Consider the following 16,500-nt stretch of genomic DNA (forward strand, 5'->3'; position numbering starts at 1 on the left):
GACAAAGCTGTTAGGGGAGCACCAAGCGGGGCATCTAGGGCTCCCTCCCCAGGAAGTGCAGGCACAGAGACCTCACAGTGTGAGCCTGACCCACGGTGTGCCACCATCCCAGAGGAGTTGAGAGTGGCCTCCTCCCTCCCTGGGTCTCTAGCTACCTAAGCACCCACAACACCTTAACATACTGCCTCATCGTTTCCTGAGAGCAGGAGAAACGGACATTCTAGGGGTGCCCTCCTTTGGAGGCTCTGCTTGTTGCAGAGGCCCCAGAGTTGAGAAGGACCAAAGCTTGGACCCAGGGCCCCATTTTACATTCCCAATCCCATCACAGCTCTCCAAACCCCCGTTTTGCAGGTCTGCACCTGCCTGCCTTCTTCATCTATACCACTGAATATGGCTCCCTCTGGTCGTGGCCCCTCAAGTCCCCTTCCCCAGCCACGTGTCATCAAGGCCCCCTCCTCTCTGGGCTCGCCCCTGGATCCCAGCATCATCCCTCCCTCCTTCGCTCCCTGCCTGCTCCTCCCAGCTCACCTGTACTGGAAGGGGGCCACCGTGGCTGTGACTGGCTGACTCTGCTGATGGACGGAGGAGAAGCTGATGGCCCCCGGCGTCGGGGAGGGGCGCTTGCTCTGTGCCGGGCTGCTGACTGGAGAGGAAGCCCCTGACGCTGCCCTGTCATCAGGCTCCAGAGACCTGGGGATTCCAGAGCTTTTGTAGTTTATATCACTTTGGTCTTTTCCTGGGCAGCTTAGAGGGTTTCGACCTTCAGAAGTCCCTGGGATATGAGTTTCTTCATGAGAGATGGTCCGGGATGGGCTCCTGCCCCGGGGCTGGCGGATCGGAATTCCTTCCTGGGCTTTCTTCTTCTTGCCCTGGGTGCCCAGTGTCTCCCCAGTTCTTCTGGACCCAGCCCGGCTGGAGAGGGCTGCTTTGGGGGTTACCCTGGGACTGCTCCACGGGGAGCCAGAGAGGCCTTCCCCGCCTTCAGCTGACTCCCTCACTGCCCCAGCTGCCTTGGGGGAGCCTCTCCCCCGGGATGCCTTAGGAGAGGAGTTTCTGGGAGGACCCATGGCCTTGCCCAGTCTCGGGGAGGCCGCTCGCTGGGGGCTCAGGGCCAGGCCAGCCTGGCGCGGCCGCAGCTGGGGAGAAGCCCCCGGTGTTGGAATCCTGGTCTGGGAAGCAGCTCGAGGCACGGGGATGGAGGAGGCATAGTGGAGGCGGCTGGCGGAGTTCACGTTGGCCATCCCATTCATGGTCAGCAAGGCTGAGGGCGGGGGCTACTGTCCTGCAGAGAGAGGGAGAGAAGCAGACCATCAGCCACTGTCTAGTCTTTGGCTTTTCTTTACTGACAGCAGCAGCAGAAACCCTTCCCATGCATCCGTGCCCAAGCTTTTGTCCCTGAGTAAGGGCACAAGCAACACAGCTGGGCATCTGGCCTTCTGGGCTCACATCCTGATGTGGTCACTGGCTCCCTGGGCAAATCCCTTTATGTCTCTGCTCTGGAAGGCTGTTGGGAGGCTCACAGGTGAACACAGATGTGAAAGTGTTTCATAAGTTGCAATGAACGATATAAATGGGGTTAATTTAACTTCCCTCCATTCCATTCCTGTCTATTGATCAGGAAAGACTCTCTCACAACCCCCTCTCTCTCAAACCTTTCATTGCACCCTGAGTCTAGAATGTCCTGCACATGATCAGCAAAATCCCTTATGCCCCCAGCCTTTTCTCTGCATGTTTCCCCAACCCTGACCCCTGGCTCTCCTCTAGGACACCTCTCCATTGTAGTATCATCTTCTTCCATATTCCACTGGGCCCAGAGGTGGGGCAGCAAATTATAGTCCACTCTCCGCCTCAAACCATAAACTTGTAAGCTCATAAGCCCCTCCCTGAGTTCCTGCCATCTGGCTCCTACCATTCACTGGTCCTCTTCATTGTTGCCAACCCACCTGGCCCTTCCGTCCACCCCTAGCCCCACAGTTACTGGAGATTTTGGCACCTGGCTCACAGTCTTCCTCTCTAGCTCATTCCCTATCCACCTCCAGCTTGCAAAAAGGACCTTTCTGCCACCTCCTGACCCCTCCTCTAGTCTCAGAGACCGAGTGTCCCACCTTTTGTTCAAGGCAGATCCCTTTTCCTGTAGCCCCTGCCCCCAGCCCTGGATCCCTTCTCTTCTAGGTCCCTGATCCATTAGTTAACCCGTCTCTCTCCTGTGTCTTCAACCTCCCCCCTTCACCAGCTTCCCCTTGCCACCATGCTAATTAATGAATTAATTGCTCTATTAATCACTTTCATTTTGAAGGGAATTTGAAGCAGTTTACAAAGACACATGCCATCAATTCCAGATAGATAAAGAGTTAAATGTAAAAAATGAAACCATAAAGGAATTTGCAGAACATATGCATGAATGTTTCCATAATTTTTTGTGGGAAAGGCCTTTCTAAGCACCACATCAAAAGCAAATATCAGAAAGGAAAACACTGATGGATACGAGAGCATAAAAATTAAAATCTCTGTATGGACAAAATAAAACTCTTACAAAATGTCCAAGGCATGATAAACTATAAAAATACAACATGTGTGAGACAAGGAGTTAATGCCTCTACGTATATGGCACTCTACCAAGCCAATAATACAAAGCAAACATCCCACAGAAGAAAAGGCAAAAGATTTGAGCAAGAAACTCACAAAATAATAAATAAAACTGGTCACAAAGGTAAAAAGCAAAAGACTACATTACTAATCAAAGAAATTCCTATTAAACAATGAGTTATCCTTTGTCGTTATCAAATTTACTATTTTTTTTTAAATTATAGCCAGTATTGGTAAGAGCACAAGGCCCTCATATACTACCATAGGAGCAATGCCTCACTCATCTAGCCATTTATCTTAGGGAAATTATTAAATAAAGATGTGGTGAAGATTTATTTACAAGGAAAACACTCAAGTTGACTCTTGAGGCATTACTTGGAATTGGGTGAAAATGGGGACAAAGGATATTCTGGACAAAGAAAATACAACCAAAAGCATGGCCAGCCCACCCAAGACCACTATGATATCCCTTTCATATTGTGGAGAAAGCTGTCAGCAACAGTACGGGGCTATTTATGGCTTTTGCTGACCTTTCCTTGGCCTGTGACTGTGGTCTGGGATCAGTTATAGGATAAAGCGTAAGAACTCGGTGCAGACCCTTGAGCAGGGATGGGTTTATAGAACCATGACTTAAAATTGTTGTGACAATCAGGACTTACAAGATTGCTCTGCCAACAGATGAAATAATTTCCACAAGAAAGAGATGTGCTCTGCCACCATTCCCCCATTCCCTCTTCCTTCTCATTTGTACTTTAATGACCTGATATCACTATTAGATGAGCTAATGCAGCCCCCACTTCCCCCAGCATAGATGATGGCAAAGACACGTGGAGACCACAACCAGCTCACCTCCACCCCTCCATTGGCTGCTCACCACGTATCCCTAGAGGGTAACATCCAAGGATTGCTTGACTCCTCCTTTCTCCCCCATCCATCCCATGTCACCCACCAGGCCGCAGACTGAAGGGACACTTTGAATTGCCCTCTGCCTGCACACAGCCTTCCTTACAAGGCATCCTCGGCCCCAGCATCCCAAGAAGAGACCCACAGGAAGGACTGGGGGTACTCTCATAAAGGGACCTCAAAGGGTGCCAAGAAGGTACTACCTGCAGCTGTGAGAAACTGGAAAAATTATTTTACCTCTCCATGCCCAGTCTGCAAAACAAGGGTAAGAGAGAATCCTAGAAACTACAGTCAGATGGAGATACGAAGAATCTTTCAGACAAAAAGAGAATGTGAATAGTAACCTAGCTTCAGGACCTGTAGTCAGAAATCTCTTCCACTAGAGCTGAGAGTGGATTTACTGTGTCATCCTCCTTCTAGCCATCTACTACTCTAGTGATCAGCTACATGCAATCTGTGACAATGCTAAGCAGGACCAGAGGTACAAGTGTGACCTGCTCAACTGGTTCATGTGGGTCCTGAACTGCTGACCTTGGCCTCCAGCAGCAAGCTGGCTGGTACACTGACCAGCTGAGCTAACCAGCTGGACAATTATGAGAAGAAACTTAGACCAGTTACTTGTGGCAGCCACACCCCTGAGACTTCAGCATGCCCAGGTTCCATCCCCTGCCCTATCACAGTGCCACTTGGCTCTGCTTCTCTCCTCAACCCCAGTGCCCACCAGTGTGGGGACCAAAACCAATTAGGCACCCCAGACCACCCCTTCTGGGAGCTACATCTGGAAGCTAACCTGGAACTGCTTCCCCACCTGGGAAGCTGCTTCCCCACCCAGGCTGTGCTGCTCAGGGATCCCTGGGGTCCCAACTCACCTACATTATCCTTGATGCATCCCCAGTTCCCAGCTCTGCCTGGGCAGGCCTGGACCCCCTTGGCTTAGACTCCCCTAGTCCCTATGGCTGGGGCTGGCTGGATTTCCAGCCAAGAGAGTCCTAAGGCCGAGGAGCCTGCTTCTACTGCACTTGCTGATGGAGCAGACGCAGTTGCTGCTTCTATTCGATCATCATTTTTTCAAAAGCTCGATGGGAAGAAGGTTTAAAAGCAATCCCATGGAAGGCCACAGGAGCCCCACCCCTCCCTCTCTGCTACAGTTGGGGCCCTGCTCTCTCCTCTCCCCCAGTGACAGCCCTTGCCTAGACGGAGAGCAGGATGGGCACAGGATGGGACGCGGTGACCACTGTCCCTTGGGGGCCTGGGAGAATCAGGCCATTCTGGGGGTGGGGGTGACTCCCCAAAGTCTGATGGACACAGGGGCACATGTAGGCTGCCTGGTTTCCTTCAGAGTGAGAGCCCACAGGCACTCAGCATCCTAGTGTTTAAGGGGATCTCAGAGGGCACCCCACAACCCCTCTGCCCTGGTCGCCCCTTTATTGAGACACTAGTTCTCATCCTCACAACAACCTTTTAAGATGGGTTTCATTTTCCCTATTTCACAGATTAGGAAAGTGAGGCTGAGAAGGTTACATGAGCTGCCTCAGGACACACACAGCTGGGAAGTGGTAGAGCCCTGGGACTCAAACACAGATGGGAAGGAGCCCCGTAGCTATGACCACCAAGTGCATGTCCAGCCTGCTCACCCCCCACCTCTGTGATCAGCTCTGTCCTTGCCTGTGATTGGCAACTCCAGGCCTTCCAGAAATGAAGGAGGGAAGGGAAAGGATAACGGAGATCATATCCAAATCACAAGGTGAACACCAGAAGAGGAAAATCAGTCATGGACAGCTCTAGGGAGCTCTTTTCCCTCTCTTCTTACCCACACTCCTCAGACTAGCCAGTTTTCCCCATCCCCTCATATCCAGCTCACCTTTGGTTGTACTGGGGGCCAGGGAGATTCCGAGGCCATGCCCTGTGTAAGACAGGAGACGGCATGAATATGGGGGTGAGGGGATTGGCCTAAGCCAGGCTTGACATGGCTGGTTGGTGGCAGGTGACAGACCTGGGCTAGGGTGGGATTGAAGGGGAAGACTTGGGTTAAAGGGGTGGCACTGGGGAAGGAAGAGGAGATAATGTTCATGAGGAGTAGACGCTCAGCTGAGATGCATGGGCACCGGTGCTGCCAAAGCTCATCGGTGAAGCCTCTGTCCAGGGTGATCTCTCCTGGGCCCCAGACAGGTGCCTGCTGGTCCCAGCACCCAATCTGCATTCTTAATGGACCAAATGATTTGGGAATCTCCCATTCTTGCTCTGGAGCCCGGTTTCTCCTCCTATGAAATGAGGAGAATCTTTTCTGTGCCCCCTGATTCTCACTGCCTCATGTCCTGAGCAGGCTGAATAAAGTAACATCTGGAAATTGTTAGATCTTCTGGGATGGACAAAGTTAGTGCAATGGCCCCCATCTCCTAGCTCTCAGTGTTAGACAGAAATGTCCCAGAGAAGGAGGACAATCTGTTTCTTTAGGACAGGGCTCTGTTCGAGCCAAAAAGCTTGGCTTTTAGTACTGATCTTTCTTTGTGATGCCTTCACAATGTATCTGGGGCATCTCAGATAGAAGGTTGGAGTTGGAGCTGAGAGTGGAACCAAAGAGTCCAGTTTCTTTCGTATGTGCACATGCATATGTATGTGTGTATTGGGGGGGGGGGGTCCTACCAGATCCCCTAACCCCAAACATCTTTCCCCTTCAAAGTGCCCTGATCTATATTTCACTTAAACTCCGTGAACAGATTCAAGAAAAAAGCCTCAAGAATGCCTTAATTCCCTCAATCTGGGAATCCCTGTCCTCAGTAAGTTACATTAAGGGAGTTAGTGCACCCCATAACAAAGATAATGTACTTAGAGAATGATTCATGGCAGGGCCCCTTTGTTCAACAACCATAAACCTTGGTTGAGCACCTTCCATGTGCCAGATGCTTTGGCAGGTTCTGGGACAATCGTGATGGCTGAGACCCAGGTTCTGCTCTCAAGGAGCTAACAATCTGGTGGCAAAGAAACCCACACACACTCATCACAAGCAGCATGTGTGGTGTGCACTGAGAGAGGCAAAACAGAATACTATGGGGATGTGTATGTCACAGTCTGTCAAGGAGGCAGGATCTGGGAAGGCTTCAAAAGGAAAATGGCAGCAGGGTCAGGAGGTTGGTGGTTTGAGGTATCTGAGAAGTAGTGGATTTGATGATGGAAATCCCCACCCTCATGGGTCTACCCATCAGTGCTCCAGGACAGACCCTGCTCTTCAAAGAGACCCTGTGGGGCACATATAGTGGTTAGTGAATAAACTCCAGAGCCAAGTACCCAGGTCCAAAGCTTGGCTCTGCCCTTTGCTAATGGTGTAACGTCAGGCAAATCCCATAACCTCGGAACTTCATCTGTAAAATGAGTCTAGGACCTACCTCCTAGGATTGCTGTGAAGAGTAAATTAGTTAATAAATGCAAAGTGCTTAGAACAATGCCTGGCTCCATAATAAGAACTCAACAGGTATTACTATTATCATAAAGACGAAGAACCTTCTTTAAGTGTCCTCCATCCTAAGTGCCCAGGGATGGAGGCTGAGTTTCCTGGTTCTCCTGGAACCTCCAGCACAGCAGAGGAAGGTCAGAGCACCGGCCGGGCCTGGAGCAGAATCCTATTGCTGCAACAGGAAAAACACTGACCATATTGGATATGATAACACCCAACTGCCCACCAATGGAAAGGGTAAGAAGCTATGCAGTTTGCAAAGTGTATAGAGGAAAGAGTCAAGGTTTTTGAGTCAAGAAGAGCTGGGTTCATATCCCAGTTCTGCTACTTCTTTCTATGTGTCTTTAGACAAGTTATTTAACTTTTCTGAGCCCAGAGTCCTCAGCTGCAATAAGTAATTATAGGCTTTTGTAATAATTAAATTAAAGAATAAATGCAAAGCATCTAGCATGGTGCTGGCATATAGTAGGTGCTCAAGAAATGGTAGTGATTATGCTAGTGAGCATAGCTGCCCCTCCTCCCAGAAGGGAAAAGGCCAAATTCAAGGATGCAGAATGCAACAGTCTGGTGGATGGCAAGTGAGTAGAGAGGCCACTGGGCTTCCAGAGCAAAGTGGCAAGTCACAGCCCCTGAACGTGATGTACAGCCCACACCCATCATGCACTTACACTTTGTCCCACTCCTCCCTTTCCAGTCTACACCCCAACTATCTGCGCTCTCATCCTCACCCTGGTGCCTTATTTTATTTTTAAGTCAAAAATTTATTTAGTTGCAATTGCTGACTGTGTGTCAGGCAGTGTTCTAAGTGTTTTACCTATTATTTACTTGCAATTGCCCTATGTGTTGGTGCTATTATCATCCCCTCTTCACAGGCTGAAGCACAGAGAGGCTAAGGAATTTACTCATGATCACATAGCTAGTAAGTGGACAAGTCAGGATTTGGTCCCAGATAGTCTAGCTCCAGACACTGTACTGGAAACCACTCTGTTCTGTCGCTCACCCTATGGCCTAAATCTGGGCCTCACTGCTGATTTCCCTCCATCCCCAACTTCCAGGGCTTCCAGCCTCCACTCATTCTGGCCCCAGGCCCAGGACAAATGGAGGCTGTTGGCTCAAGGCCCAGCAAACCCCAGAGCCAGAAAGTATTTTGGGCCTATAAATATTTTACTCCAGCTCAGAAGGTGGTAAGAGCGTGAGCACAGTCTCCCTGTGATCTACGGCCCCCGGGACTGGGTATGGGGAGTGAAGGCGGGCACTGTATCCAGGTTTGGAGGATGCGCCAGCCTGCAGGTTCCTGGAGCTGGGATCACCGCCGCCCTTTCTGCCCTTGAGGTCCGAAGCGGCCCGTGGTGGGCGGGGCGCGCGGGGCGGCGGCCGTGGTGCTGATAGGACAGCTCCTCCTGCAGCGGCCCCTTAAAGGAGCCGCCTCTGCGATTTGTAAATGCTCTTAGGATGCCCATCTTCAAAAGATCAAAACATTTTACCCGCGGCATGGAGAGGGTGGATATGCGAATGAATGAATGGGAAAATAATGTCAGGGAGGGGGGTGCAACTCCTGGGCTCTGGTCCCACGGACTCCATTGCTGGCTGAGTGGCTTTGGGCAATGCATTTACCTTCTGTGGTGTTTTACCAGCTGTAGAAGCAGAAATTAAAATCTGAGCTCTCAGGGAGATGGTGAGGAAAATAACGAGATTATTCATGGTAAAGGGCTGTGATACCCCTGGATTCAAGCACTGGGGTACAGACAGTGCACAGTACAGTGTAGTCTAATAGCTGAAGAACTGGAGCCAGAACAAACCCCACCCCACCCCGGTTCCTCCTCTTTCCCCATCCTCAATCCCCAGTATAAGTCCCAGCACTGCAGCTTCCTAGCTTTTGATCCTGAGATTAACCTACTTGGGCTGGTTTCCTTATCTGTAAAATGGGTATAATAATAATAACTATGTTATAGGCTTTCTATGTTCAGTTGTTATAGAAGACAGTGCCTGGCCCAATAATAAACACTCAGTGTTAGTTCTTATTAAGTCAAAGAAATTGTCAAGACAGCATTTATCTCCTTCCACTGTTCTACACCATGTTTCCCATGTGCTCCTTTTGTCACCCATTCCAGGCAGAATAGCATAAACATTGTCACCAGAATGTTTTATCTCTAACCTAAATCTCTATTTTCTAATTTGAGTATGAACAGGACAGCTAGTTTATGGGGTTGGGATTTGGGGCGGGTAAACAAAGTTAGACCATAGCCTGAGTTTCCAAAAGAAAACACACACACACACACACACACACACATTGAAGACCATGGCATTAGTTAGTAAGAGAAATGGGGGAGTTCTCTTGTCATGGAGATCCTTCTGAAGTTGAGGCACTCCTGATTGTACTAGGTGCAACCTACTCTGAGACAGGAAGGTGGACAGAAGACCTTCAGGTGCCCAGAAGCCACAAAACTCCTGGACTGGAGACAGGCTTCCTTGCAAGCTTTCTTACTTCACCTGCTGCATATTGTCTTCTGCCCATGAAATCTTGACCAGTTCCTCCCAGGACCAAACCCCAGCATGGGCTTCACTTCTGGTTGGAAGCCCAGTCTGATCCCCTAGGAAAAACGCCACAAACACATGGTCACACACACTCAGTCACACACATACACACACACACACACACTCATCCACTCATGCACTGACACATATTCATACACACACTGACACACAGATATATACACACAAACACAAGCTCACACATATTCACACATACCCACACACAGAGACATACACACACTACTCACACACACTCACACAAAGACACACAGATCTACATGCTCACACACAGACACTTGAACACTCATGCATCTCTAGCTTGGTCTTTCCTGCCTGCTTTCCTTGCTCCTTGCTGTCCTTCCCTTCGGCTCATTTACCATCCAGCCCAGAGAGGAGGAGACTCTGTGTCTTCCCATCCTCGTTCATCTCAAGGTTCCAGTTCTCTAGAATATGTTCACAGGCTCTCCCCAGAAAAACTGGCTCTACCTCCCCAGTATGTGCACACAACATTCACTCAACATCTGTGGTTTATAGACCTTCTACATCTCACACATAGTGAGGATATAAAGGCAAATGAGAACATCCCTACACTCAAGGAGTTCACAGACCATGGGGAGGCCAACAAGTGAACAGGGTGGGGATACGTGGGGAGGGGCGAGTTCACAGAGGGAGGTTTGTACAGTTTAAAGCTCAGTCCACAGAAAGGACTTTCCCTTTTCTCTATCATTGCTAAGGTTCCAAGATTTATTTTCACCTTTCTACCAACAACCTCGGAATTTCCCTTCCCAATTTTTCCCTGCTATTTTCCTTGCCCCAGTGACATCTTCTGGCACAAGCAAGACTCCCAGAGCCATGGATTGCTGGAGCCAGTTGGACCTTGGAGAAAAGATGACAATCTAAGCCCAGAGAGAGGAAGGGATGTGTCCCAAGTCACACCATTGAGTATCAGTGGAGCCCAGGGTGACTCCTAGTCTGGTGCTCTTTTCCCACACCACCCAGCCTCCTCTCCACATAAGATACCAGTGTTTCTCAGACTGGGCATCATAGGGAGATCCCCAGGGCTGAGGACAAGACTGCAACAGCCTTTCATGAGTTGTAACAAATGTACCACACTAATGCAAGGTATTAATAATAGAGTGGTATATTGGAACCCTGCATTTTATGCATGATTTCTCTGTAAACCCACAACTTCTCTAATAGGAAAAAAAGACTGCAATGGCCGTTTAGCAAATGCTTCTCCTTCCTGTTCAGACTCCAATCTCTGCCACTCTTCCAGGTCAGAGAGGAAGGAAGATCCGAGATGTGGGTAGTGGGGAGGCCATCTTAGAAGGGATCAGGGCTCATCACTCTGCCCCAGACTCCTGGCTGCAGACCCTGGCTTTGCAGCAAACCAGCTGGGGACCATTCAGCTGGGCCTGGGCCTTGGCAGGGAAGGCGAAGGCCCCAGTCTGTGTTCACAGAAGGATGAAGATGGGCAGCCAGTGGTGCTGTCCTTTCAGGGCGGGCATGGGTTGAGCAGGCAGAGCATTGGCTGGAAGCAGAGGATGCCAGAGTCTGCCAGCCAGGACCTGGCAGGGGCAGAGCTGGGGGGCCCAGTACCCCCAGCGCCCGCCTGGCTGGCTCCTGGCTGAGAATGGGGATTAGGGCTGTCCCCAGGCAGTGGGATTCATCCTTCTCCTCCTTGTCTCCACCCCCAGAGCCCAAGGCTCTGCCAACACACTCGGGTCACATGGAAGGAATTCCCTTATCCTTAAAAGACTGTAATAAGGTCTCCTTTCTGGCCAGATGGCCAAGTGTGCTTACAAAGGAAAGATGCGGCTGGCCGCCTTAATCTCAGGTCATGTCAGACAGTTGAGTTTCCTGGTATTCATAAGTGATCGAGCTGGTGTCAAAACCTTGGCCCTTCACTCCCAGCCCAGCCCAATCCTTTTCCCAGGAGACAGCTCCTGAACACTCTACCACCCACATTTGACATTCCCAGAGCAACTCCCTTACTCTGTTTCCCCAAAGAGTGTCCCTCACACCCGTCCCGGTTCTGGCTAAGCCAACACCGAGAGAGGCAGGACATATGTGACCTCAAACATAAGGACACAGAAGAGATGTTCCCTGCATTCCTGAAGTCCTGGCCAGCACATCCCGGCTTCCTTTGCTTCATGCCACTGTTCTGCCCGCTCTGCCCATGCCCACCCTGAAATGCCAGCTATCACTGGCTGCCCATCCTCACCTTTCTGTCAACACAGACCAGGGTCATCACCTCCTCAGGCTGTCACTTAGAATCTCTCATCCCATCTCTCTAGGCTGGAAGTTCTTCCAAACGTCTAACCTCCATCCGTCCTGCTAAGAATCAAGTTCACTTCCTGGTTCTCCACTCTCACAGCCTCTGGCCTCTGGGAGAATTTTGAGCTCCAGGAAGGAGCTCCAGATCCACCCAGCTAAAGATTTGTGCTGTGTCAGCATACTGGCATAGTCTGCTGATTTGATCCATACAAACAGCTCCACTGTCAGTATCCTTGGTTCCTTTTCAATTAGCCAAGAGAAATGATTTATGCTAATGAAAATCAATGGTTTAAAACTGTCCCACAAATCACAGGGGGCTGGAGGCCTGGGTTATAAATACCTCCCAGGAAGTTGAGCTAGCATGGGAAACACGTGCAGCCCACACACAGCTTCTTTCATCCAGGACCAGAGCAGAGGAAAGACACCCTCCCTTCTCTCTGCTCCCAGGCATCTTCCACTGCTCTAGACCACCTCTTGCTTCACAGCCCCCACCCCAGCTCTGCACACCCCCTCTGGGTGCTGCCAGACCTCACTTGGTCTACCCTCCCATAATGCAGATAGAGCTTTGGGTTCTAAGTCAAACGGGTACAATACAAATGCCTATGTCCCTGGGGAGATGCCCAAAGACAGTCCCTGCTCCAGATCAAGCACCTCGGCCTCCTCCCCTCCATAGAGATGTATCATCTTCCTCTAGGCCAGAGTTACTAGAGATCTGGCTTCTCAAGAAATGGCTTTGATTCCAGATGGACCCTGGAGCTGATGAATGGGGGCGGGACGGGGATAAAGTGGAGCCTGGGAGTCCAGGGGGCTCAGCGCAGACAGAGAAACCTGAGCCCATGTACACCCCCAGGCAGCTGGCCAGATGACTGCGTCTCCCACCAGAACTGTCAGCTCCATCCTTCTCACACTTTATTATTTTTTCCCCCAATGTAAAATCCCCAGCATTCCCCCACGGATGGGTTTTCCAGCCAGGCAGATGGAGATAGTATTGCTCAATAAGCCCCACACACTTCCCAGGCCCCAAAATCCAGGGCCACTGTGTTGGGGCTGGAGAGGGAGGGTCCTTGGTGCTGGGGCAGAAGCCAGGGGGGATTCTGGGCTGCTTGTAAAGCCCTTGGGTCCAGAAGCCTCTGCCAGTTTGCAGCGTGTGAGCTGGTACCCTGCCTGGAACAGCACATCCTGGCATTTGGAGAGGGCTGGACTTGCAATCTGATTCCAAACTTGCCAGCAGGTCTGGGCTGTGACGTGCAGCATCAAGTTAAGTCAGCATCAGGCTAGCTATGCTAGCAACAAGCTCTGCCTTTCCCCCACGGTTCTCAGACTGAGTGAAGGGACTGGGGACAAGAGGGGGGTGGCAGGCCCAACACCCAAAGGTGGCCTAGGAGTCAGAATACAGAGAACACATGTCTGAATTCCAGGGCAAAGTGATCTCCCCTGAATTACCAAATTTCTGGGCCTCAGCTTTACCATCTGAAAAGTGGTACAAGCAATTCCAGTATGAAAGAGAATTCAAGTTCCGTTTTCTGTCTTATTCCAGAGCAGCTGAGAGACTGTCTGTTGCCTGTGTGTCTCAAGGAAAGCCAAGTCCCCAGATCCTCGTGGTTCCACCAGCCTCCCTCAGAGCCAAGCTAAAACCCTGCTTCATCCCCCATTCCTGCCAACACAAAACTGTCCAGCCAGGATGAGCCCCCACTTTCAGCAGCAGCACATGAGTGTGAGAGCCACACAAAGAGGGAGAGACCAGGCCAGGCTGGTGCCCAAGGCCCCAGTGCCAGGCTATAGGAGAGAAGTCTTCCTTCCCCCAGTTGACCCCAACCTCAGAGAAGCGGTCCAGTGAGCTGTGTGGCTCCCAGAGCACAGGTCCCCAAGGCTCCAAGGCTCAGCTCCTGACAGACACCAGGGGCCTGGCAGGTGAGCTTGTGGGAACCCCTGCTCCTGGGGAAACACCTCCTCTTCCTCTCCCATCATGCTGGGCAGACCCAGGAGTGCAACTGCTCCCACCCCTTCCCAGCACAAGGCCTCCAAGCAAGGTCACCTCTGACCAGAAGGGTGGTCGATCAGGGGGCTTGACAAGCATGGCTGAGGGAAGAGGTCACCTAAGGGGGTCTGCACAGTTGAATCAGAAATCCCTAGCCAGTCACAAGCCACCAGCACCACAAACCCATCCATCTATTCACACTGTACAACAGTATTAGCTTTTTATAACTTTTTGTTGGTGCTGTTCAGAATCTGGCTCTGCTGTTTTTAAGCTGTGTGGCTTTGGGAAAATTATTTAACCTTTCCAAGCTTTGGTTACTTCCCCTGAAAAATGAAAGGGTCTAGTTCACTGAGTTGCTGTATAAAGATTAAATGAAATAATGCATGCAAAATGCTCAGCCCAGTAGCCACATGGTAAGTGCTTAATAAAGAGTAGTTTTTATTTCTCATAAAAATAATAACAGCTCACTCTGATTGTAAATGCGACACATGATCATTAGAGGAAACTTGGAAAATCTGGAAAAATATAAACAAGAAAAATTCTATCACTTACAAGCCTGCCTCCTTACTAAAACCACCGTTAGCATTTGTAAGTGTTTTGTTTTCTTCCAGGCTTTTTTTCTATTCACACACACACATATATTATAAAGTTGTGATTATACTACATACCATTTTATATCTTTTTCACTTACTATATATTAAGCATTTATGCTTTTCATTTAAAAATCTTCAAAACATTTACAAACATTATTTTAAGACTTACACAGTAAAAGACTATGTGAATGCATTATACAAAATTATTTAGCCATTCCACCATGACTAGTCATTTAGGTTGTTACCAATTTTCCACTATTATATATAACACTGTGATAAATGTCCACAAAAAGCTTTGCCTGAACCTCGGATTATATCCTTAGGCTATGTTTTTAAAAGGCGAATTCTTGGGTCTAAAGGAGAGAATCTTATAAAGACTCTTGGCTACATATTACAGACTGCTGTGCAGAAGGATTCAACCCAACCGTTTCTTCTTTCAGTGGTGTCTGAGGGTGTCTGACTCATTGCATCTTTCTCAAAAATTAGTATTATGTATTTAAACCACCTTGTTTGACAGTGGGGCTGCAGGTAGCCACTGCTGGGGGTGTGGCCCTCCATTTGCCCGACATCTGAGAGCTTAAACACTGTTCCTGAGCAGTCAGGCCAGGCAAGGGGGCAAAGCTGAAGGAGAATATGTCTGGGGCAGCCCCACAACCACCAGATCCTGTTCTCCCTCCCCACTGAACACAAAGAGGAACAAATGAGCTGCTCTACTTTGGGGATTTTGGTGAGATGTATGGAAGAACTTCCTGTCCAGGAAGACCTTAAATACTGGGATCGGGGGTCTTTCTAGTCCTTCAGCTTGGAGTTTTGGAGATACAGAGATGGCCCTGCATGAATGGTTGGCCAGGGGACAGACAAGATGACAGGAAGGCCTTCAGCCTTGGGAGAGCCTCACAGTTCACATGGCTGAACCACAGCAGAAGGTGCCGGTGCAAGGGGGTGGCTGGGTGGGTTTGCTGAATCCTTGCAAGTGCCAGGCACTAAGTTTTCTACCTTGAAAAATAAATACAATCTGAGCAGCCCCTGCTTTGCCCACAGGAGAGGTTTTGCAGTATGCAGTGGGTGCAGAAGCTCCTTGCCTTCAGGAGTGTCCTGGGAGGTCCCTGGCCACACGTTCATCTCTAGAACACTGTCACACGTATGTAGTTCCTAAGCTCTCTTCCCCTTTTATTTCAGCTTAGGCTTCTTCCTCTTTAGTTCCAGTCCTTCCCCTTTCTTTCTGAGACCAATACCTAACTTCCCTATCCTCCCAGGGTCCCCCAGCCACCTGATGCACATCTGTCAAGCCCTTAGGGACTGTGGTTGGAAGAGCCAGGATGCCCTCTGTAAACATCAACCAGCTTGGGAACCTGGAAATCCAATGCTGTTCTCACTTCCTTTCCCATCTCCTCTTTCCCTCCTTTTCCCAACAGGTTTCCGCCAGGCCTTTGGAACAGGAAGGCAAGAGTGGATGGGAGGCAGAGGCTGCTGAGACCAACTATCCGTGCAGAGCTGGCAGACCAGGGATCTCACAGGGTTCACCCACACCCACACTCTTCGGGCAGGAGCTTACATGGTCTAACATCTCATTTATGACAAATCCACCTCTCACCCCTATCCAAGGTCTTAGCCCTTCTCTAAATGCTGCTCGCTTCAGGCACAGCCCTGTTAGATATACCCCTACCCGTGTCCTCCTGAAAACCACTCTCCATTACCTTACTCAAGCAACTATTGAAAAATCCTCCATCATCTGGGCTGCCTTCCTGAACTGACTGACAGAGAGGTGATCACGTGACCCAGTCCCGCTCGTCTAAACAAAAAATGCCTGTGGCTCTCATGTGAATGCCTCCAAGCTAGAGTTGCTATCCCTATGTGCAGACCGTGAATCTCATGACCTGTTATCCCACGAGGTTTTGGTTAGGCCATTTGTGACACCCTCTGGGACCCTAAGAGAGAACAGGTTATTGCTCGCAGAGCAGCACGAATGTCCTGGAATACAGGGTCTCACCACCTCCTCCTACCGCCACCTAACTTTTCCCTCCCCTTTTGGCGAAACTAGTTGTCATGGAGATTCTAACACAATGGGGCAGGTAGGAAGCCAGTTGCTTGGCAACGAGATGCTGGAGGTCCAGGATTGGTTGCTGAAGTCTAAAGAAGCAGAAAGGATGGTGAGGGAAGGTGGGAAAGAAGAGAGACAC

General features: G+C 50.0%; 1 protein-coding gene across 7 annotated transcripts in view; it reads right to left on the reverse strand.

Annotated features, from left to right (window-relative positions):
* The window catches only part of NAV1 (neuron navigator 1), a 266,333-nt gene that overhangs the window by 186,809 nt on the left and 63,024 nt on the right, over positions 1 to 16,500 (reverse strand). For all 7 annotated transcript variants that reach the window (XM_037825060.1, XM_037825057.1, XM_037825059.1 and 4 more), the window contains exon 2: positions 529 to 1,282. In XM_037825060.1, the coding sequence (XP_037680988.1) occupies positions 529 to 1,250 (722 nt within the window). In that variant the 5' untranslated portion in view covers positions 1,251 to 1,282. The remainder of the gene's footprint in view (positions 1 to 528; positions 1,283 to 16,500) is intronic.

Source organism: Choloepus didactylus, chromosome 2, assembly GCF_015220235.1.
Source record: "Choloepus didactylus isolate mChoDid1 chromosome 2, mChoDid1.pri, whole genome shotgun sequence".
In the NCBI taxonomy this organism is placed as follows: Eukaryota; Metazoa; Chordata; class Mammalia; order Pilosa; family Megalonychidae; genus Choloepus; species Choloepus didactylus.